Raw genomic sequence first — 22,062 nt, 5'->3', positions numbered from 1 at the left:
CATCCAGCTGTGGGGTACAGCCCTCAGCTGTCCTGGGCCAGAAAGGTCACCCTCAGAAGAAATCCTACCAACTCCTCAAGATTTGGCTCTGCTCCAGTCACCTGCTTGTCCCTGCATTTCCCCAGCAGCCATGGCTTCTCACACTTCCATGTTGTTCCCTCTGCATGGCCTTCCCACTCTCTGTGTTACCTGCCTAGAGCACTCCTCCTTAATCTATCAATGCCCATTTCAAATATCCCCTCCTCTGTAAAACCTTGCCTGACTCCCATACCCTACCAGGTGAGGTATTTTCTTCTCTGTGCTCTGCATAATTTGTGTTGTAATTATCTGTTTACCTGACAGATTCTGGCCATGAAACAATAAGCTCCTTGAGGACAAAGACCATATTTTTCTTCATCTCTGTATTACTAAGACCTCAGCTGCACTTTAAAAGTTTGTCAATTGGATGCACCAACTCTAGACAAATGTCTAAACCATCCAGAATAAGCTTATTTTCTTCCTGAATTTATCCCAAATCCTTGAGATTGGGAAAGAGTGAAGATGGGAGAAGTTGGGTTTCCAGGATCACAAGCCCAAGGATAAGCAACAGTACCTTAGGCTGAAGGTCAGGCCACAGTAAAGGCCTAGTGTGTTGGGTCAGAGCCCACAGAGCTCTCTTCCTAAGTTAAGTAACACTATGTAACATGGCGTATTGTCTGGGAATGTGGGGCTGAAGGAATTGCAGTGCCTCTGGATTCCCATGGCTGTGGGGCCCACCAGAGAACTCTCTACCAGTGAGGAGCTTTTCCTACAGTTCTGGAGCTCTGCCCATAACAGGTGTAACCAAACAGCCAGAGCTCTCTTTCCCTCTCTTCTGCACGCCCCATGCCCCCTTTCCTCAAACCTGTTGATACTTTGTGACTTAAGTCTTCCCTGTGATGGGCAGAAGGGAGAAGATCCATTTTAAATTAACAAGGTTATTAGCAGTTAATTACCTGAGGTTTCATTGTAATTGAAAAGAAAAAGAGAGAAAAGAGGCTCATAAATATTCCAGCTGCCCAATCTCCTCACTGTCACTGGGGGTGGGGAGGGGCAGATGACAACAAGGTTAGGGGTAAGCAGGGCCCTGTCCCCTACACAGGGTGTGCAGACCATTGGCCTTCCTTGCTCTCAGTATACCTCCATGCACTGCCACCTGTTTTCACTGGGATATCTGCTAGGGGAAACCAGGCCAAATGAAAGTGGGCTGCTTTCCCCACTGATGCCTCAGAGATGCTGAGAAATGCTCAGCTACAGCCATAAAGATGCAGAGAGACTTATTTTACACTGGGGTGTGCAAGAAGGAGGCACAAACCTGAGGCCTCAAGTCAATATTTTTACTGATTTTTATCTCAAATTGTCCTTAGTTATTCTGCAATTAAGCATGGCTAGCATATGTCAGCAGTATTGGTTATTAGTCCCAAATTCACTGCCACCAGAGATACCACTATGTCAGGGATCATCTCCCTTCTTCCTCCCACCTCCACCAGCCCCTGCCAAGAGGTGGAGGGCCATGGAAAGGACACAGAAGGCAAAGTCTCCCTCCCTCAGGCTGGCCATGCCAATGCCAACACCTACTCACTAGATCCTCAGGTGAAAAGCCCATACCCTGAGGTTCTTATCAGAGAGGTCATCTCCTGCAGAAAACTCACCAGAGGCCATCCCATCCCTGACACCCCACAGAAGGAGCCGCAGACCACAGACTCTGGGGGACCCAACCATTATAACAGCCTCCCATTCTCACCAAATTGTTCACTGTTGAGAGTAAATCAGTAGGAGGAGCTAATCCAAGAGCTGAAAGTCCCTCTACCCCTCCAAAAGGTCTCCCCCAGAGGCAAGCAGCAAGTGTCAGTGGCTTATACTCCCTGGCCAAGGTGCTGGCAGAGGCACTGCTGAGATTCTGATATAGAGAGTAAGGTAGAGGCAATAACAGGATGGAGGGGTGAGCTCGAGCAGGAAGGTACCCTCCCACTTGCTTCAAGCTTCTGCTGCCCTGAGACAGCAGGCCACATCCCAGACCACCCTTCTGGACCACCTTCCTTTCCTCCAGCTCTCTAGACTAAGCCCTCTCCCCTCTGTACCTGACTTTCCTGAGCAGAATTCAGCCCCCTGAGTAGCCAGAGTGTTCGGGAGCAGACCTCTCACCTCCCACCCAAACTTCCGGAAGCAACAAGAAAGAGCAAAGAAGGGAAGGACAGAGTACATACAAAACCCGTACATAACCACATATGTATATCAGTATGATTATATGAAGTATAACGTACATATAGAAAAGGCCATATACCATTAATTTTTTCAATTAAGGGATCCCTGGGTGGCGCAGCGGTTTGGCGCCTGCCTTTGGCCCAGGGCGCGATCCCGGAGACCCGGGATCGAATCCCACATCGGGCTCCCGGTGCATGGAGCCTGCTTCTCCCTCTGCCTGTGTCTCTGCCTCTCTCTCTCTCACTGTGTGCCTATCATAAATAAATTAAAAAAAAAAAAAAGATTTAATTTTTTCAATTGAGCATTTACTACATGACAGGTAAGTAACAATATTAGCCACATTTTATGAATGGAGAAATTGGGGTTCAGAGACCCTAAGTAGTATGTCCAAAGTTATACAGCTATTATACATGAAGAGGGAGATGAACCTAGGCAGTCTGTCTCTAAATCCTAAACCTTCTACTGCATTGTTTTCCAAAGATTCCACTGAAGTAACGGCGGGGTAGGGAGGAGATGGTTAGGAAGCCAAGATGTATTAAAACTTGCCTCTCTCTACTCTGGGGAGGCTGTTGCCCAACATAGGACCAGAGTCATTCATCTCTCTTCTGCACCCCTATGTGGGAGCAGGGGTCAGAGTCCTTGATGGGATGAAGCCAACCCAGCAGCACAGACTCCCTCAACCAGTCCCCTCAGTCTCTGGCTCCCTGCCTTTTCTGCCCTCCCATCCATGCTCCCAGGAGTGGAGGGACACAGCTAGGGCAGGGGTGGGAAAGACCTGGTCTAGTTCTCATTTCCCCACCTGTGGGGCTGCTCCCATCCCCCCTCCAGCTGAGTCTGCACTGTTCAAAGTCACCTTGCAAGTATCTCCCGTGCCAGGGAAGGCAGCCAGGGGAAGAGAAGCAGATGGGCGGCTGACATGGGCAGCATGTCTACAGCTAGCAGAGGGGAGGGGGGCAGGGAAGGCTGATGCACAACCTGGATCCTGAAGTTTGGGTGATGACCAGGGCTGAGGGAAGGGCCAGGGGTGAGCCTATAATCTTAGGCTGTCCCTGGAACTGGGTTCATCTGGAAAATCTGTGGTTCTAGTGAGCCATGGATATAGAACCTGATATCTGAATAGGAGTGTAAAACTAGAGGGGGTAGATCTGACACCTGCCACCACCTGGGAGCCACGACACTCCCAGGAACCAGAGCTTCATTCTAAAGAAAGCTTAACCAGTGTAACCCCTTTCCTTTCTTTCCTGCCAAGGTTAAAACACACACAGAGAGAAGGAAGGAGCTCCCCCCATTCTCGGCAACCTATGCATCCCGGGGCCCCTGGGATTTGCCTTCTCTGGTTCTCTGCAGGCTCAGGACAGGCAGCGGTGTAGCCGCACCCAACAGAGCTGCCTTCAAATTATTTCCTGCCACTTAATGACTGGGAAAAATCACTTCGCTTCTCTAAATAAAATGCCTAAGACAGAGTTGGCACTCAACAAATGTTAATTTCCACTCCCTTTCTCTTCCCACCACTTCCCACTGGAGGGAAGCCCAGGTAACTTGCAGAAGCCAAGGGCAAAGAGCCTCTCTCCCTTCCAGTGGCAGGACTCAGGGAGTGGAGGGACAGCAAATCCCTTTCCAGGCACCATTCCTAGCAGACACTGGTGGGGAGGAGGGCCACTTTGGGAACTGATGGACACTACTGAAAATCCTGCAGAACACTGGGATTTTGATACCATGTGCTGGAACACTCTTGGGGGACCACCAAGTATGCCTGAGCACACATTACAAGTCCACTCTGATATTCAGAGAAACCCAAGCACTACTAGGAGCTCACCAGCAGTTACTAGAGTTCCTGGGATTCCATGAGTGCTGGGGCCTTACAGGGATTCTATCAGAAAGATACTGTGGCATGATAAGAAAGCAATGAGAGTTGCTGGGGACATACCAGTAAGTTACTGGAAAACTCTGGAGTGTAACAGCGAGCAAAAGCACATGTGTGGGCATTCCTAGGGTGCACTGGGATTTTAGAGGATGTAATGCCAACTGGGGACCTTTGGGATAACTAGCACTCATAGGTTCCAGTAAGTACTAGGCTACCCTTCTCTTGAAGAGGAGCATGGGTGGTAGGGTGCAGTCTGCCTCAGGCGAGCCAGAGCAAGACAACACTGTCCCAGAAGAGGGAGTAAGCAACTGACCCTTTGAGCCGCAACCACCAATTTGTGCTTCCCAGGTATGGTGGCAGCCTCAGGGGAATGTGCAGCCTGGTTTGGAAAATCATCCCCAAAGAGGGGAGCAGCCCCCTGCCTGGCATCAGTCCCCACAAACTCAGGCCTCAGGCTTTACATCTACCCCCAAGGTAAAGGGACACCAGAGACACAGGGGAGGCCAGGCAGAAAGGGCCCTCTCAGGGCTCAGGCAGTAAGACCTGGAGGGCTAAGCAGGGCCCTCATCAACAGCAAAGCTGCCCAGCATATGACTGTGTCCCAGTCTCAGGAAGAAAAATTTGGGAATACTCAGGCTGGACCGCTGATCTGTGAAAACCTCAGCTTCTTAGCCCTGAGTGGCAATCACTGTTAGGAAATCTGGGCTCCTCCAGGGGGAATACATAAAGGCTTAGATAAAGTACTGCCCCATTCCCCACCTCCTACCCGCTTTTCTGAGCCCACCTCATTCTTCAAAAGCCAGCTCCCCACCTTAGCCCTCCCCAGAAGCCTTCCACATTTCCAGCAGCCCCTGCTCCTTTGAATGGCAAGAGCTCTTGAGCAGGCCTTGACCTCTGACTTGATCTGTGGTCTTGCCCCCACATGAAGGCCTTCTCCCTAAGGCCCATGGTGACAAGGGGACAGCAGTGGGACAGATCAGCCACCTGGCCTTAGGCCTGGCTCCAGCCCCATCTATACCTTCTGTGGGCTCAGGGCCTGGCGGGAAGCCACTGTGCTCTAGCTAGCAGGTAGGTTTTGTTACGGGGAATACATCAGTTGCTGCCCTACTTCAATGGATGGGACCCAGGATGGCTGTCTGCTCTGGAAAACACGAGTGGTACTGCTGGGACAGAGGAGCTCAGACCTTTCTCCCCCTAGCCTAGAGCAATGAAGTCAGCCCAAGCCAAAGCAGGTCCTATACATTTCCTGTCTGGAGGAAGCTTGCATACAGTTTAGACATGGAGAAGGCAAGTCATTCAGCTCAGGGCACTGACTTGGTTCCTCTGTGCCCCCAGAGTCAGGAAAACTTAAACCCAGAGTAACCAGGAGGCCCCAGGTAACATGATCCACTCCTCACTCTCAGCACTGCAGTTATGCTCCATGCATCCCTTCACTGGACCTGAGGCATGTGCATGCTGAACCAGGATACTCACACCAGTCCCCCACCTGGGGACCTCCCCCCACCCCCGCACCATTTCCCCTCGCCCAGATCTGAGGTAGCAGCTGGTAGAGGCCAATAGAAAGCAGCAGAGAAGCTTTGCACTGTACCAGGCTCTTCAGGGTGGCCAGCCTGCCTCTCTTCCCCCACCCCTCCTCCTGCTCAGCCAGCTCCAGCCTGGCAATGGGGCAATGAGGAGAAGGAGGAGGAGGAGGAGGAGGAGGAGGAGAGGGACTGAGCATCAGCATGGCCAGCCCCAGCGACGGCCACCCACTCCTCCACCCCTGGCAGCACTGAGCCCCATCATCAGGCACTAATTAAATCCCCCTAATGAGGAAATAAGGATGCAGGAGCCGGCTCCGCCGCGGCCTCCCCGGCCCACCGCCCTCGCCTCTCCATCGGACTTATCGCTCGTCACAGGATGTTTACAATAATTTTTAATTTGTGCAATTATTAATCACTTTTCTATCTGCCTCATTTGCATAATAATTAGTCATCTCACTGTTTGGCATGCCTGTGAATGACAGTGTTTTAAATTGAATTAAGATTTTAATATTCTATTTTCCTGCTTTCTTCCCCCCTCACACGCTAATCAAAGTCAGATTTGGCAACCAGAGGGAGGGCGGGGAGGCGGTTGGCAGGCACTGGACTTGGCCTGCTCCTCACTCCTGAGAACGAAGCTGGGAGGGGGACGCCCCAAACCTGGCACCTGAGGGGTTAACCCAGCTTTGCCTAAGGAGTAGAGGGAAGCAATGAGAGAGGAGTGGGCAAAGGCAGCTGGGGAGGGGGGCATCAGCCCAGCTCAGCAGTGCCGGAGATCAAGAAAAGCACTTTCATTTTTTGTCCAAACAGGCTGCTTTTTGCAAGAAGTTAGAGAGCACATTATAGGCCAGTAATTGATCCCTGGTTACTAGTCTAGGTTAGCTTTGATGGCTCAGGGTCCCCCAGGTAGAGAAGCAGCTGGAACAGTCCAAAACCCATTGCCATTCTTTGGACAGACTGAGAAAACAAATGTCCGCAGTTGAGTTGTGCTCCCCTCCCCCCTCTATAGCCACAGGCTGTCCACACACCAGCAGGCCCTCTGCCAGGGCTGGGCACTTCACACAAGTGTGCCAGAGAGTGTGGGCTTCAAGCCAACAAGCGACAACAGGCAGGGGGCCTCGCTGGCCTCTGTCAGGGCAAGCCCCCCTCTGACCATCCCAGGAATCCTGTTCCAGCCCCATCTCCCCACAACTAGGCCTGCCTTTCCTGTTGCCATGGTAATCCCTGTGGCTGCCCTGGATACCCATTGCTGCTCCAGAATTCTCTGCTCAGGCAGGGCAGCCCTCCCCACAGCCTGATTAGAACACCTCCCCTTTTACCATCACTGAGGACAAAGAGTAAGGAGCTGGTGTATGATCACCAACACGTGGTCTGCAAAGTTAGACATTGCCTTTCCCTTAAGGTGAGTAGGGAGAGAAGATGGGGACATGGGAGCTGGTATGAGCCGGTAGCCAGGACATTGTGGCTGGGGAGGGGGGATCAGACTCCTCTCAGCAATCAAGGCTTTCCCCAGGCCAGAGGAGAGGAAGGACCCCCATCCTTCTACAGAAAACCCTTCCTCCCACAAGGAATAAGGTCTCCCAACTCTGCACTTCAAACTCAAGAGAGGGAAGCCCCCTAGGTGAGGAAGAAATGGGGTTTTGCTGCCTGAGTTAAGAACTAGATGAGGAGAGAGGGTTAGAAGTTTCCAGGAAAGCCCTTCTTTTTCATGGGACTCCATGGCTGGTCTGTATTCTCCACCTGCAAGTCAGGCAACGAAGATCCTAGGCATTCCCACCGTCCCCTCTGATACAGGGTGTCCCTGGGCTGACCTATGAGCCCTCTTGCCAATCTATCTAGGCAGACAGCAGCCTCGGGAGCTGGCAATACCACAAACCCACTTGCCCATCATTGTCTGAAGGAAGGGGCAGGACAAAAACTGCCAGAATTCAGGAGACTCACAGTCTATAATCCAGGAATTACAGGGAGCTTTGGAGAAACCAGGCCCCCCCCCCAGGGCTTTGGGCTTTGTCCCCAGCTCCACTGGAAGGAGCACACAGTCTTCTCATCACTTTGTAAATCAGACCCAAGTGAGCCCAGATCTCATGTCGGCCACATTGTCAGCAGGGGACAACATCTTTACCACAGCCACCTTTACCCACTGCATCCAGCCTCTGCTCCCCAGCCTTGTCCTCCCACAGTCCCTCAACAGGGAGGGCGGAAGAGAGTTTCTCCAAGGCAGCAAGACCTTCACACATAGTTGGTGCCACAGCAGCCTCTGCTGGCTGCCTCCGCCTTCCACACCTTCCCTAGGGATGAAAGCAAGGCCAGCCGGCCCTCAGAACTACGCTCACCATGAATTCCAGTTTACCTGGGACAGTCCTGGTTTACACCTGTTGTCCCAACATAATTATTAATAGCACAGGTATGCTCACACAGGCACACTCAGAAATGTCCCAGTTTGTACAATAAATTAAATGGTCTCTCTAATCACAGGCAAGTGTAGGGTCCGAGAAAGTCTGGGAAGGGGGGAAGTGAAGAAGCTCTGGGCATAGAGACAGGCAACCTCCTCTCAGTCCCCAACCAGAGAAGAAGCTACTCCCTTTCAAGTCAGCACCAGGAGCAAAAGTCAGAGCCCCTGCCCTGGGCCAGAGCCCTGGCATCTCAAAATCCAGCTTGGGGAGAGGGGATGCAGATCTTTCCCAAAGCGGGGGATTGCCTGACAGATGGAACAGAAAAAAGAAGGTAGAAGAGCCAGCTCAGCAAAAACATACAAGCCTGAGGGAATAAAATGCTACCTTATTACATGTGTCCTGCAAATGGCACCATGGAGCAGTGTGCATCAGCCCATCCACATTGCAGTAGGGCAGTCCCATCCAGCTGGTTGCCTGGTACTGCCCTGGAGTATGCTCTCTGCCTTTCCCAAAGGCCCACCTAGATTGCAAAGCCCCTCTCTCCTCCTTACCCTGCTCTTCACCTGCTTTCCCCCAGCTAACTCCCTAGACTGAATTGCAAAATCAATAAAGACATTTCACAAGCCCTCCCATCCCCAACCAAAGAGATGAGGAAGAGAAATCAGAAAGTCAGCCCCAGGATACCTGAGCTGTTATCCCTTTCGCTATCACTCAAAGAAGTTAATGTAAATTAGCAGCAGAGTAATATACAAATAAATGCCTACTAACTACATCAGGAACTGATAGTTGTGCATTTGGGGGACTCGGCAGCAATAGTCCCCACTCCATAGCCATTCTAACAGATGTGAGGTGATATCTGATTGTGGTTTTGATTTGCATTTCCCTGATGATTAGTGATATTGAGCTTTTTTTTTATGAGTCTGCTGGCCACCTGTATATCTTCTTTGGAAAAATGTCTATTCAGATCCTCTGCCCATTTTTTAATTGGATTTTTTTTTTTTTTTTTTTTGCTGTTGAGTTGCATGACTTCTTTATATATTTTGAATATCAACCCTTTATGAGATACATAATTTGCAAATATCTGCTCCCATTCGGTAGGTGGCCTTTTCATTTTATTGATGGTTTCCTTTGCTGTGCAGAAGCTTTTTAGTTTGATGTAGTCCCACTTGTTTATTTTTTATTTTGTTGCCTTTGCTTTTGGAGTCAGATAACAAAATCATCACCAAGACCGATGTCAAGGAGCTTATGTGTGTTTTCTTCAAGAGACTTATGATTTAAGGTCTTACACTGAAGTCTTTAATCCCTTTTGAGTTAATTTTGGTGAATGGCATAAGAGTATCCTAGTATCTTTTGCATGTTGCTGTCCAGTTTTCCCAACACCAGTTGTTGAAAAGTCTATCTTTTCCCCATTGCATATTTTTGCCTCCTTGTTGGAAATCAATTGGCCATATATATGTGAGTTTATTTCTGAGCTCTCTATTCTGTTCCATTGATCTATATGTCTCTTTTTATGCTGATTCCATACTGTCTTGATTACTATAGCTCTGTGATATAGTTTGACGTCGTGGAGTGTGATGCTTGCACAATCTTCTCTTGAAAGACTGCTTTGGCAATTCGGAGTCTTTTCTGGTTCCACATAAATTTCAAGATAGTTGTTCTGTTTCTGTGAAAAATGCCATTGGAACTTCAATAGGCATTGCTCTGAATCTATAGATTGTTTGGAATACCATAAGCATTATGACAATATGAATTCTTCCAATCCATGAGCACAGAATATCTTGCCATTTATTTGTGTCTTCTTCAATTTCTTTCATCAATGTCTTATAATTTTCAGTGTATAGGTCTTTCATCTCCTTGGTGAATTTATTCCTAAATTTATTCCTAGGTGTTTTATTCTCTCTGATGCAACTATAAATGGGATTTTTAAAAAGATTTTATTTATTCATTTGAGCAAGAGAGAGTGAGCAAGAGAGAACACAAGCCAGGGAGAGAGGCAGAGGGAGAGGGAGAAGCAGACTCCCCACTGAGCAGGCAGCCTGATGTGGGGTTCAATCCCAGGACCCTGGGATCATGACCTGAGCTGAAGATGCTAACCAACTGAGCCACCCAGGCACCCCAGGATTGTTTTCTTAACATCTCTTTCTGTTAGTTTGCTGCTAGTGTTTGGAAATGCAACAGAATTTTATATACAGGTTTTGTATCCTGTGACTTGACTACATTTGTTTATTCTAATAGTGTTTTTTTATTCTAATAGTGTTTTGATGGAGTCTTTTGGGTTTTATAAAATCATGTCATCCTCAAATAGTGACAGTTTTACTTCTTCCTAATTTGGATGCCTTTTATTTCCTTTTCTTCCTTAACTCCTCTAGCTAGAACTTCCAATACTAGTTTAATAAAAATGGCAAGAGTGAATCTCCTGGTCTCGTTCATCTCAAGAGGAAAAGCTTTTAGCTCTTAACCATTGCATATAATGTTGGTTGTGGGCTTGTCATATGAGGCCTTTATTATGTTGAGGTACATTGCATCTATACCCACCTTGTTGAGAGTTTTTAATCATGAATCAATGCTGAATTTTGTCAAATGCTTTTTTCTGTATTTATTAAGATGATCATATGATCTTTATCCTTCATTTTGTTAATGTGGTATACCATGTTGATCTGTGGATGTCAAACCATCCTTATAATGATGGAATAAATCCCACTGATCATAGTGTGTAATTTTTTTAAAATGTATTGTTGAATTCAGCTTGGTAACATTTTGTTGAGGATGTTTTCATCTATGTTCACCAGAGCTGCTTTCCTTGGTGTGTCCTTATCAGTTTTGGTATCAGAGCAGTACCAGCCTTGTAAAATGACATTGGAGAGGTTCCCTTCTCTTCAATCAATTCATATTTTTCTGTTTAGTCTCTGAAGTTTGTATGTTTCTAGGAACTTAACCATTTTTTTCTATGTTGTCCAATTTGTTAGTGTGTAACTGTTCAGAGTAGACTCTTACTATGCTTTGTATTTGTAGTATCAGTTGTACTGTCTCCTCTTTCATTTCTGATTTTATTTGAGCCCTCTCTCTTTTATTCTTGGTAAGCTTAGCTAAAAGTTTATCAGTTTTGTTTCAAAGAACTAGCTCTTAGTTTTGCTGATCTTTTATATTATCTTTTTAGTCTCTATTTCATTTATTTTTTTTTTAAGATTTTATTTATTTATTCATAGAGATGCAGAGAGAGAGAGAGAGGCAGAGACACAGGCAGAGGGAGAAGCAGGCTTCATGCAGGGAGCCCGATGTGGAACTCGATCCAGGGTCTCCAGATCACGCCCTGGGCTGCAGGCGGCGCTAAACCGCTGCGTCACCTGGGGCTGCCCCTCTATTTCATTTATTACCACTCTGGTCTGTAACTTCCTTCCTTCTAATAACTTTGGGCTTCATTCATTCTTTTTCTTGTTCCTTGAAGTGTAGTCTAATTTGAGATTTTTCTTATTTCTTGCATGTGCCACTATGAGCTTTCCTCTTAGAACTGTTTTTGCTGCATCCCTTAAATTTTGGAATGTTGTATTTCCATTTACATTTGACTCATGTATGTTTTTATTCCTCCTTTGACTTCTTTGTTGACCCATGGCTGTGCAATATAGCCTGTTGTTCAGTGTCGACATATTTGTGCTTTTTGCAGTTTTCTTCTTGTAGTTAATTTCTAGTTTCATACCATAGTGGTCAGAAAAGATCCTTGATATATCAATCTTCTCAAATTTATTAAGACTTGTTTTGTAGCCTACTATATCATTTATCCTGGGGAATGTTCCACATGCCCTTAAGAAAAATGTGTATTCTGTTGCTTTGAGATGGGATGTTCTGTACATATCTATTAAGTCCATCTGATCTAATGTGTCATTTAAGGCCAATGTTTCCTTATTGATTTTCTGTCTGGATGATCTACCCATTGGTGTAAGTGGGGTAGTAAAGTCCCCCTCTATTATTATATTGCTGTCTATTTCTGCCTTCAGGTCTGTTAATATTTGTTTATAGATTTAGATGATCCTATGTTGAGTGCATAAATATTTACAAATGTTACATAAATAGGAAGCATTTAATTCAGCCACTCTGCCTGTAGCAAGGAAGCCAGGGAAAACTCCACAGAGGAAATACTTGAGCTGGGCCCTAAAAGATAAGTAAGGTTCTGCCGTTGAGGGGGGCGGGGTACAGAACAGCAGAAGCATCTTGGAAAAGCAAAGAGATCTGAATCGGGATCCCTGGGTGGCGCAGCGGTTTGGCGCCTGCCTTTGGCCCTGGGCGCGATCCTGGAGACCCGGGATCGAATCCCACGTCGGGCTCCCGGTGCATGGAGCCTGCTTCTCCCTCTGCCTATGTCTCTGCCTCTCTCTCTCTCTCTGTGTGACTGTCATAAATAAATAAAGAAAAAAATATTTAAAAAAAAAAAAAAAAGATCTGAATCAGTGTTGTTTGATCAGAGAAGTGAGAAGTCCAGCGAGTCCAGGGAAGGGGTCAATAGGTCAGGTCACAAAAGACCTTGAAGAGATGCTGAGGAGACTGGACACATCCTGTAAATAAAGGCCGCCTCCTCAATTGCCTCCCACGTGACTCTAGATACATTCCTATCTTCAGTCTCCCCCCATCAATACTGTGATAATTATGCTTTCCCTATCCTGTTCCCTATCCTGTATCCTGTTTGAAAGCTACAAACTCCCTGTCACTGGGACTGGATTGGCTGGGAGAGCCACTCCATGAATATCTGACAGGAGGTCTATGTGCTAATTAATTTATCTAATGTTGCATATTTGACCATCAATTATTAGCCCTGCTAATCAGAGACTTCCACTAAAATGCTGGGGGGAGCATCCTGAAGGTAATGAACCAACTTTGGCCTACTAACCCAGAGTAACCATCTCAAGATTCATTCATTCATTCATACATTTGGACAAAGAGCATAGGCTTTGGTAGGTCTGTGGTCTTCAGCCTCAGTCTCCTTGTCTACTAATGGAAATACTGGCATCAGATTTGAGTTTTTATGAAATTAATATATAGAGAGTGCTATATTAATATATAGCTCATAGTGGCACTAAATAAATGACAGCTATTAGTTCTGAGGTATAGTATCTTGGGCCAGGAGCTGGAGATTTGAAAGTGAGTAAAAGGTCTAAGAAAATAAGAATATAAATAAGAATAAGAAATTGACTAAGAGTCCTGGCCACAGGACCTCACAAGCCACAAAACAGTATGATGAGTGTTGAGCACAAAGTGCCATGAAAACTCAGAGAAAGGCCAAATTGGTACGTTCACTACTTAAAGCAGTAGCATGAGTTTGCATTATAAGTTCCTAAGCGGAATTGAGCAAACAGGGCCTCTCTAGCCCCTGCCATATACCCTAGAGGTCTCCCAGCACTTGGAGTGGTTGCTTGACTTTGTCTTTGCAAAAGTTTCTCTAAAGTCCACGTTGAAAGACTTTCCAATTAGTAACTAAGATGGGGAACTAGCATGAGACCATGTTGGTTGAGCTAATCTGAACCTTAAGAGAAGGAATGAGCCTAGAAAACACCCATTCTAGCTTTGTCCTCTCCTGCACCAAGAAAAACCAGGACAAGGCCCACCATCCCATTACCTTACGTGTTGAGAAAGTGTCAAAGAGCAAGAAAGTGGGATTTCTAGATGCTGAAGGTAACTACACTGGAAGAAATGCCAACTGCACAAGTAGGTAACAGGGGTAATGTGGCTCCATCTCCTCTAGTAATACATGTAAAGGAGCAGTGGAAACATCTGACAATAGTTTTCTCAGTGGGAAGCAATGATGGGATGTGGTCACCATGGGAGCTAATCCCACCTTAAATATATTGATTACAATACAGTATCTAGACTCAGGGAAGTAACAGTCCTATTGTACTCTGATCAGAATGCCCTGGGTCTTTAGACCCAAGCCACGTGCTATACTTTAAAGGGGACAAACTGGAATGGCTATAGAGAAGGTAGTACATGACTCAAAGTCATGGTGGAACAAACTAGAAAACAAAAGAATGGGTCCAGCAGCTTTCTTATAATGTCAATATAACTGTGACATTACTTCCTGCTCATAAAGGATGTGCCACAATTAAGGGGGGAAATATCTTACTATCAGCTACTTAAGCATCATGAATCCCAGAGATTGTCCCTCAGTTCCTGCCTTTCAGGTTCATGTGATACTCCCCAACACACAGCACCTGCAGGACGGCAGGGCTCAAGAACAGTTCCTCTTGTCCATTCAGTCTGTCTCAGAGTTTATGTATGACTCTAGGACCCACCTTGAATCCACCCTCAAAGGTTCACTGTGAACATACATCCAGGCCCTCTGCACTGAAGACCTCAGCCCTCTCTTATAGTCCTTCATTCTTTTCCTCCCACTTCCTCCTCTTGTGTCAGCCTCTAGCTGACTTGTCATACTTGGTTCTGCTGCTGGGTTGGGGATGGAGGAGAGGGAAGAGGCCCTATGTGAAATGTCTACAGACACAATTAGACCCCCTATGTATAAAGATTAATTTCCTACTACCTTTTAGGCAAAAATTGCTTCCTATCTAGTACAAGTTTCAATACAAAACTCTCCTCCTATGACCTTAATCTTGTGATTCCAGAAGAGAAGGAAAAATTTATACCAACACATCTAAAATGTTGTCAGATAGAAAAGGGGTTATTAGTTTGTTTTCATAAGCCCCAAGATGGATCATTCAGGCAAATGGTGAAGCCCAGGGGACCATAACAGCCAATAGCTAGAGTTGCCCAAGAATGAACTACATATCGAGGAGGTGGTGACAGGTTGGAAAGTATTCAAATGTGGGTGAGAATGGCACTTTGATTTGCCAGGGTATTCCAGCAGGGAGTAGGTGGGAGAATCAGATCTCCTTAAGACCCTAACTTTGATTCTAGGATTCATATAATTAGCAGTGTATTTCCATAGGACCAAAGGTTGGGATAGCAGCTGAACTGCTAGTAAAATGATGGAAATACTTCTAAATTAATTGGTGTGGGGAAAGTCACGAATAGAAGTCCTTTATGGAATCCTCCACTTCTGAGATTCCTATTTTGTGATTCCAAGGTCTGAAAGAGTGTCAGCTACTGGCCAAATCTATACAGCTGATAAGATGCAGGTCAACTTTCTGTCTCAGGACAACAGGTGTGTGTGTGTGTCTCGCATGGGGAGTGGAGATGAGGATAGAAAACAATAAACATTTGCTGAAGGGCCTAGGGCATGGGCACATATGCACATACACATGTACACACACATCTCCCACACACAGTGAGGATCCAGAGTTGGACTTGAGGCTGGTGGCAGAGATAAGATCCAACAACCTTGAGGCCTGACCAATCACACAATCACCCACCCTGCCCCCCTCCAGCTACTAGTCCTAGGAGTCTGTTGTTAGGGTAACAGTGGCTTCCACCTCCTCTCTCAAAGCCAGTAGGATGGCTTTCATATTCAATAAGGAAGACCAGGGCAGCCTAAGACACTAAAGCTCAGAACCAATGCCAATCTGCCAAAGTACAAGCACTCATTCAGGAGCTGGGAACAGAAGGTAGGGCTGAGCAAGGAGGCTACTGTGATCACAACCCAGAAAGCCAGAGGATACAGTGCCCACCTTCAGCCATCTCTGTGGGTTCTGCGATTATGGCTAAGTGTCCTCTGGTTACCCCCTACTCAGCATCCCCCTTCTCACTCCCCTTCTACCTGTCCCCAAAGCTCCTGCTGTCTGCTTCTGTTCTTCTAATATAGGTTGACAGGAAGAAGACACAGGACACTTCCTGTCCTGGGTACTGCTCTGGCTCAGTGCATGCTCAGACCTCAACGGTTCAAGGACAGGCCTCCCCATAGAGTTATTTTTACCTGCTCCCCACTACCACTGCAGCCCCTCAACATCAACTGTAGGTAAAATGGCCCTTTGGTAGGTCTTTTGTCCATCCTGCAGGACACCACACACCCTACCCTGCTGCCAGTCAAAAACGCTTTTTCTTCACCAACCGAAAACTGCTTCCCAAAGGGCAGCAGTTCCTTCTCTCCCAATCTCCCACCCACCCTTTGAGCTAAAATGCTGAGTCCCAGTGTGGCCTGTGCAGGAGCCAGCCCTCCTCCCCCCTCTCCCTGAAAGAGTGTCAGCTACTGGCAACCCCCTGTGGAGGGGCTTCCAGAGGTCCCAAGGGATACACTCCTGCAACTTTTAAAGTAGCAGGGGAGCAAACCTCTGACTCAGGTCCAACCCTCTCATGCTTCTTTTTCTTCTGCCTCTTAGGAAACATAGACACAGCAACAGCACCAAGCCCTGGGGGCGGGAGACCCCTTTCCAGAGTTCAGCTGGTCAACTGGTAAGTCCAATACTAACCAATGTCATTGTAAGCCACCCCTCTCACAACCAGCATTAGTTTTAAAGCCTAAATAAACAAACAAGCAAACCTGAAATGCTCATTAAAAATAACTGCTTTTTTTTTTCTTCTTTTTTTCACAAACTCCAAAATAACTGCTTTTGAAATGCCACATGCCCTTATGCAGAGAAAGCATCCTCCCCACCCTAGACTTCCTGCCCAATTCCTACTGCTCAGGACTCAGACTCAATTTAGGTACTGTCTGAACACCATGGCCATAGGCAGCACCCCAGCTCTGCCCTCAGGGGAGAGTGGGGGTAACGCGTAAGGGTAGAAGGCTAGATTGGCAGAAGGTAAATGGGTACGCCTCACTGGAATAAGCAGATCACTCCTCCTCCCCCTGCTCTGGATAGCCTCTCTCCAGGGCATGGACGACTCTGCCCATTTGACCACCCTTCTTCAAATAGCACAGCCCTCAATCCCACTCAGCAAGACACACTGGCTCTCCAAACCCAGCCAGAGAACAGCCATCCTGATATTCAGGTAAGGTAGGGAGGGAGAGGGGAGCCAAAAGGGACTCAAGCCATTGACAGAGCAGAAACACTCTGAAGTATCTTAATGTTAACAGCTTAAGAGAAGATACTATTTATAAAGCACCTCCTACATGCCAGACACTATGCTACTTTATTTCAGATCCTCTCAATAAACCAGAAAGTGAGTTTACAAATAAGGAAACTGGCTCAGAGAAGTGAAGTAACTTGCTAGAAAATAGCACCTGCCTAGTCTTTGATGACCTCTCACTCTAGGAGACTGACCCCCCCCCCCCCTTCCCCTATTCATGATGGGGAGATAAGAAGGACCCCTCTAAACAAAAAGGCAAATGTTAACTTCCCACTTTGGGGAAGCAGCAGCAGAGGGGTTGCTTTGCAGGAGTCTGAAGCCCAGGAGGAAATAGCCCCAGGAGATATTATATACCACCTGGAGCCCCTTTCCAAGGTTCCACTCCAGACACAGCCCACAGGCTACTTCAGCCAGTCCTACAAGCCTCAGTGGTCTCCCTTCAGTGCAACCTATGGAGATTGTTACAAGCCCTGGAGAATAGAGCCTGTGACTTACCATGGGAAGAAGTCCTCCCATTCAGGTGAGTCTTAGCCTGGCAGCAGAAGGGTATAAAACCCTCTGTTCCCAACCCACCCACTTCATCCTACCCAGGGGCACTCCCATCCCCCAGGCAGATCCCAGGGGTGGGAACCCCAGCCCAGGAGAAGACAATAAGCAGCAAGGGCCCCAGTGCAGTCTCTTCATGAGCACTTCAGGCAGTATTTGGCTACAAGGTCAGCTGGGACCACTCTGAGAGAGTGCCATACCAATAACCCCATCCTAGCCTCCCCTCCTTCCTGTGTAGGCTGGACCAGTGGGCAGCCCTGTCGTTCAGGCTTTCAAAGCTCAGGTAATCAAAAAAGGGGTAGGAGGATAATCTGGATTCCACACTAAGTTCTTTAGTTCTGGTCTTGGGGAAACAACCCTGAAGCTCAGAGTGGTGGAAGAGGTGACGCCCTTACATTTGTGTCTATTATTCCCATTATGAAAAGTTTAAATAGAGCCAGCTGTGCAGGAGCCAAGGCAGGGGTCCAGATCCCCACCTCTACTCTCAAGACTGTCCCACACAGAGGAGGCCCTCTGCATACTTTCTCACTCCCCTCAGGTGACTACCACATGATCACTACTCATCAGATTTCCTTCCAGAACCCTCTTCTTGGCCAATCAATGCTCCCAGTTCACATTCAGGGCAGAAAAATAGCACCAGTAGTGCGTCCAGGCTACATGGAGTATATCAGCCAATACCAGAGGAACTTCCAGGCCTCAGGGTGGAATCAAGTCCTCAGAACTGACCCAAACAAAAACAATCAGGGGATTAAGTGAGTAACCAGAACTCTTGGCAAGCTGCGGGGTTGCTGTGGAGGAAGGGGCTAGAGAAAGGTACAGAGAGTTTCCAACTTATGATGGTCTGACTTACAATTTTTCAACTTGATGATAGTGAAAAAGTGATATGCATTCAGTAGAAACCGTACTTCCAGTCTTGAATCTGGATATTTTCCTGGGCTAGCAATACACAGTACAATACTCTCTGGTGATGCTGAGCAGTGGCAGCGAACCACAGCTCTCAGTCAGCCCTGCAGTCAGGAGGGTCAACAACCAAGGCTTTGACCACCTTTCTGCATGCATGCAAACATTCTGGTTTTCACTTTCAATACTATTCAATAAGCTACACAAGCTATCCAACACTTTATTATAAAATAGGCTTTGTGTCAGATGATGCTGCCCATCTGTAGGCTAATAATAAGTGTGCTGAGCACATTTGAGGTAGGCTAAGTTAAGCTATGACGTTGAGTAGGTAAGGTGCATCAAATCCAATTCCACTTCTAATGTTTTCAACTTACAATAGCTTTAAGGAGATGTAACCTCATCATAAGTCAAGGAAGATCTGTAATAATTCAGAACTCAGTCTTCTGTCCAATTCAGAGACATAGCTATAGAAGGCAACAAAGCAAAGGACTAATTGTTTCAGAATCTTGGATCTCCAACTAGTTCAGATTTATTTCCCTCACTTCACGTATCTGGGCCAGGCCAAACTGCACGCTGTTCATAACTGGGGGTCAGTCTCCCCACCTCCACATCTCTGGGAGATGTGAGCTCTAATTGTAAGCCAAGAGGTAGAGTAGCCAGGCTTTTCCAGTCCTCAAGAAACCACAGAGAATCAGGCACACTACTTGCCCAGCCTTGTCCTGGCTTCTCACCTATTAAAGCCTGCTTGCTCTGGGGGCTCAGGATGGCCCTCTAGCTCCCTCTGACTCATCCCTGAAAGGTTAGAAGGCTCCAGTGCAAAGCCAGGAATATGCGCGCACGCAGTGCCATACAAATGTTACAGAAATGGAGTCCTATTTCAAAGTGGTGGAGAAAAGGACAGCCTTCACTAGGAAGGGAGCAGGGGTGCCAGCCTAGCAAATACAACAGCTCTTCACCCCCTACCCCAACACACACACTTCCAAGTTCATTTCCTAAGAGCACATTCTCTCAGCCATAGCTGAAACCCCTCTAGCTGCCTACTCTAGAACCCTCTAGAGATGCTCTCCATTGCCCTATCCTTTGACTGCAGGTGTTGGACCCTCTCTGCTGGCTCTTAGCATGGTAACTGGGGAGTATGAAAAGAAACAGATAAAGCAAAATTTTATTTTCAGGGAAGAAATAAATTTGTATTTGAAATTACCTGAAAATACGCTGTATAGTTTAGGCAGACACACAAATGAAAAGCGAAAAAAAAAAAAAAAACAACAACAACAACAACAACATGTAGATGGCAAGGTGCCCCCCTCTATTTGGTATGCCTGGATTGGTTCATAGGTATAGATTCCGACTTGTAGAAATGTTTTTACCCTATGCAGCAAATATATCCAGGCTGTGCAGAAAGACACTGGCTGGCAGCCCACTATGCATCAGCATCAGAAGCCGAGATGGCTGAGGCAGGAGATGACCATCCTGGGTAGGAAAAGCACTGCCAAGTTTGATGGAGACACAGTGACCAGGGTAAAGTGCCCAAGCTCTCTGTCAAGAGGTAATCAGCATGAGGGTCTTACCACTCCCTCAACCCAAGGAAGGGAGCAAGGGTAGACAGGGAACAAGGGGGAAAGTTTAGCCTGCCAGATCACCTCAACCCTACTATTCTTGGGAAATCCAAAAATTTTACTTTCCTGAATCTGCAGCCACTTACGGACTCTGATATCTGTCCCTGACCACAGAAGTGAGGTATGTATGCACTTAACATATGCTTGACACGCAGTAAGTACTTAACAAAAGATAGCAATTAGAATCATTATTATTATTATTTTCCCAGATATGCATTCCTCTCTTCCCAGATGCCTTACCTACCTCCTCCTAAAGCCCAGGTAAAACGGGTCAAGGGTAAGTGCCCCTCTAGCACACTCAGAGTCTTCAAAGCCAAGTTACAAACTGAAATTGCCAGCAAGCGCTTCTTCCAGGACGGCCGAACTCAGCCCAGGGTAGGCTGTGGAGACCCTTATCACAGAAGCCATGAGAAGCTGCCGGTAAGAAGTTCTGTTGTGGGCAGGGGACGGTCCCCTGGATTCCCCCCTTCACCTCTCACCTTGCAATGGGGCTGAGGGTGGGGGTGGAGTGACTGCTGGGAAAGGAGTCTGATGTTGAAATCCTGGATCTTTTCCAACTTAGAGTAATTCTGAGCAAGTTAACCTCTCTGCACAAATGTTTTCTCCTCTGCCAAAAGAAAAAGAAAACAAACCTTGCTTACTAAGCACCAGACATTGCATTTGTATGTGACTCCTTGTAACTCCTTAGCTGACAGCAGGTGCTGAGTAGAATATGCAGGGAGGGAAAGATTTACTCCTTTTTCAGCTGACTGCTCTCTGTCCCCTGGAAAGGGTGTTCACAGGCACCGACTGAGAATCAAACTACCCCCAGGATCTCCTACATGCCCTTGTTTTCTGAAAGGTTGAACCTGTGTAAGCCCAAGGTCAACAGCATCAAATGGGAGCCAAACACAATTTCTCTACAGAGCAAAGGAAAACATTCAGGTACAAAGGAAAGACTGAGTCTTCCCTGTCTGCAAATAGGAAAAAAAAAAAAAAAAAAAAACAACATCATGGGGAAGACGCAACTCCGCTCCAGCCTGGTCCCGTTATATCTCTGCCTATTTTTACAGGCCAGTCCAGCTACCTGAAAGCCAGCTCTAGAAGAATTTATGGCAACAACAAGATTCAAAATTCCCAAATATAGTAATCATTGGAGGAAAGAAATTGCCCAAATAACCTATGCAAAAATGCACAGTTCAGGACACACATCTCTGAACCAACTCAAACTTAAAACTAAGGTCCCACAATAACTACTTCACAGTGTAGATTCAGCTTTCCCACTGGGATTTCCCAGTCACGTGCAAACCCTAATCCAGCTCTTTGAAACTAAATGAGCAAGGGTGAGTAAGCTACTTAGAAAGGAACGATGATGCACTGTGTGTCCTAGAAGGTCGGTGGTGTTACAAGACACCTGAGGGAAAAAAGAAGTCCAAGTGTTTCCCTCCTAATTAATGAATGAATGGCAAAGCATCAAGACTTTTCTCAAGTCAGTACCATCAATTAATTACATTCTATTTGAGCTACGGTGTCTCCTCACTGCTTTTTTCCCCTTTACATTCTTTTTTTTTTTTTAAGATTTTATTTATTTATTCATGAGAGACACTGAGAGAGAGAGGCAGAGACACAGGCAGAGGGATAAACAGGCTCCATGCAGGAAGCCTGATGTGGGACTCGAACCTGGGTCTCCAGGATTACACCCTGGGCCGAAGGCAGCGCTAAACCGCTGAGCCACCTGGGCTGCCCCCTTTACATTCTTTGAGGTTATAATTCACATACCATAAAATTCACCCTTTTAAGATGCAAAATCCAGGTGTTTTTAGTATTGCTCACTGCTGCTTAAATCTAAACTTCAGAGTGGAGGAAGTGGCACAGGAAAGGAAGGAAGACAGGAGTGTCTGAATTTGATTCAAACAAACCAAACCTGCCCTGTAGAGAAAGTATTCCAAAGCCTAAGGGAGACTCTGATCTAATCTAAATACCAGATCTCTCTCTTAAAAATATTTACCATATTGAAAACAGGGTTATATTTCTGGTTTTAAGGGACAGACAAGAAGTGGAAGAGGCAACTGAAA

The 22,062-nt window shown here is 46.7% G+C and overlaps 2 protein-coding genes across 32 annotated transcripts in view; one reads left to right on the top strand and one right to left on the bottom strand.

Moving 5' to 3' along the window:
* BUD13 (BUD13 homolog) overlaps positions 1-22,062 on the bottom strand; it is a 100,821-nt gene that overhangs the window by 42,102 nt on the left and 36,657 nt on the right. The window lies entirely within an intron of this gene.
* On the top strand, positions 6,845-21,513 carry LOC479430. 30 transcript variants are annotated; one of them, XR_005359241.1, is made up of 10 exons: positions 6,848-7,009; positions 16,256-16,328; positions 17,256-17,466; positions 18,031-18,244; positions 19,769-19,938; positions 20,087-20,129; positions 20,218-20,269; positions 20,363-20,428; positions 20,791-20,932; positions 21,061-21,513. XR_005359241.1 is itself a non-coding variant. In XM_038536061.1 (9 exons), the coding sequence occupies exons 1-9, from the start codon at positions 6,960-6,962 to the stop codon at positions 21,132-21,134; spliced, it is 1,002 nt and encodes a 333-aa protein (XP_038391989.1). In that variant the 5' UTR covers positions 6,851-6,959; the 3' UTR covers positions 21,135-21,513. The 30 variants fall into 30 exon arrangements, 4 of the variants coding, with proteins under 4 accessions (XP_038391991.1, XP_038391990.1, XP_038391989.1 ...); XR_005359234.1 differs by having other exon boundaries at positions 6,851-7,009; positions 19,769-19,910; positions 20,780-20,932; XR_005359233.1 differs by having other exon boundaries at positions 6,851-7,009; positions 20,780-20,932.

The sequence above is a fragment of the Canis lupus genome, chromosome 5 (assembly GCF_011100685.1).
Source record: "Canis lupus familiaris isolate Mischka breed German Shepherd chromosome 5, alternate assembly UU_Cfam_GSD_1.0, whole genome shotgun sequence".
Classification (NCBI taxonomy): Eukaryota; Metazoa; Chordata; class Mammalia; order Carnivora; family Canidae; genus Canis; species Canis lupus.
The sequence above is the reverse complement of the archived record's forward strand: the minus strand, read 5'-3'. Positions and strand labels throughout refer to the sequence as shown.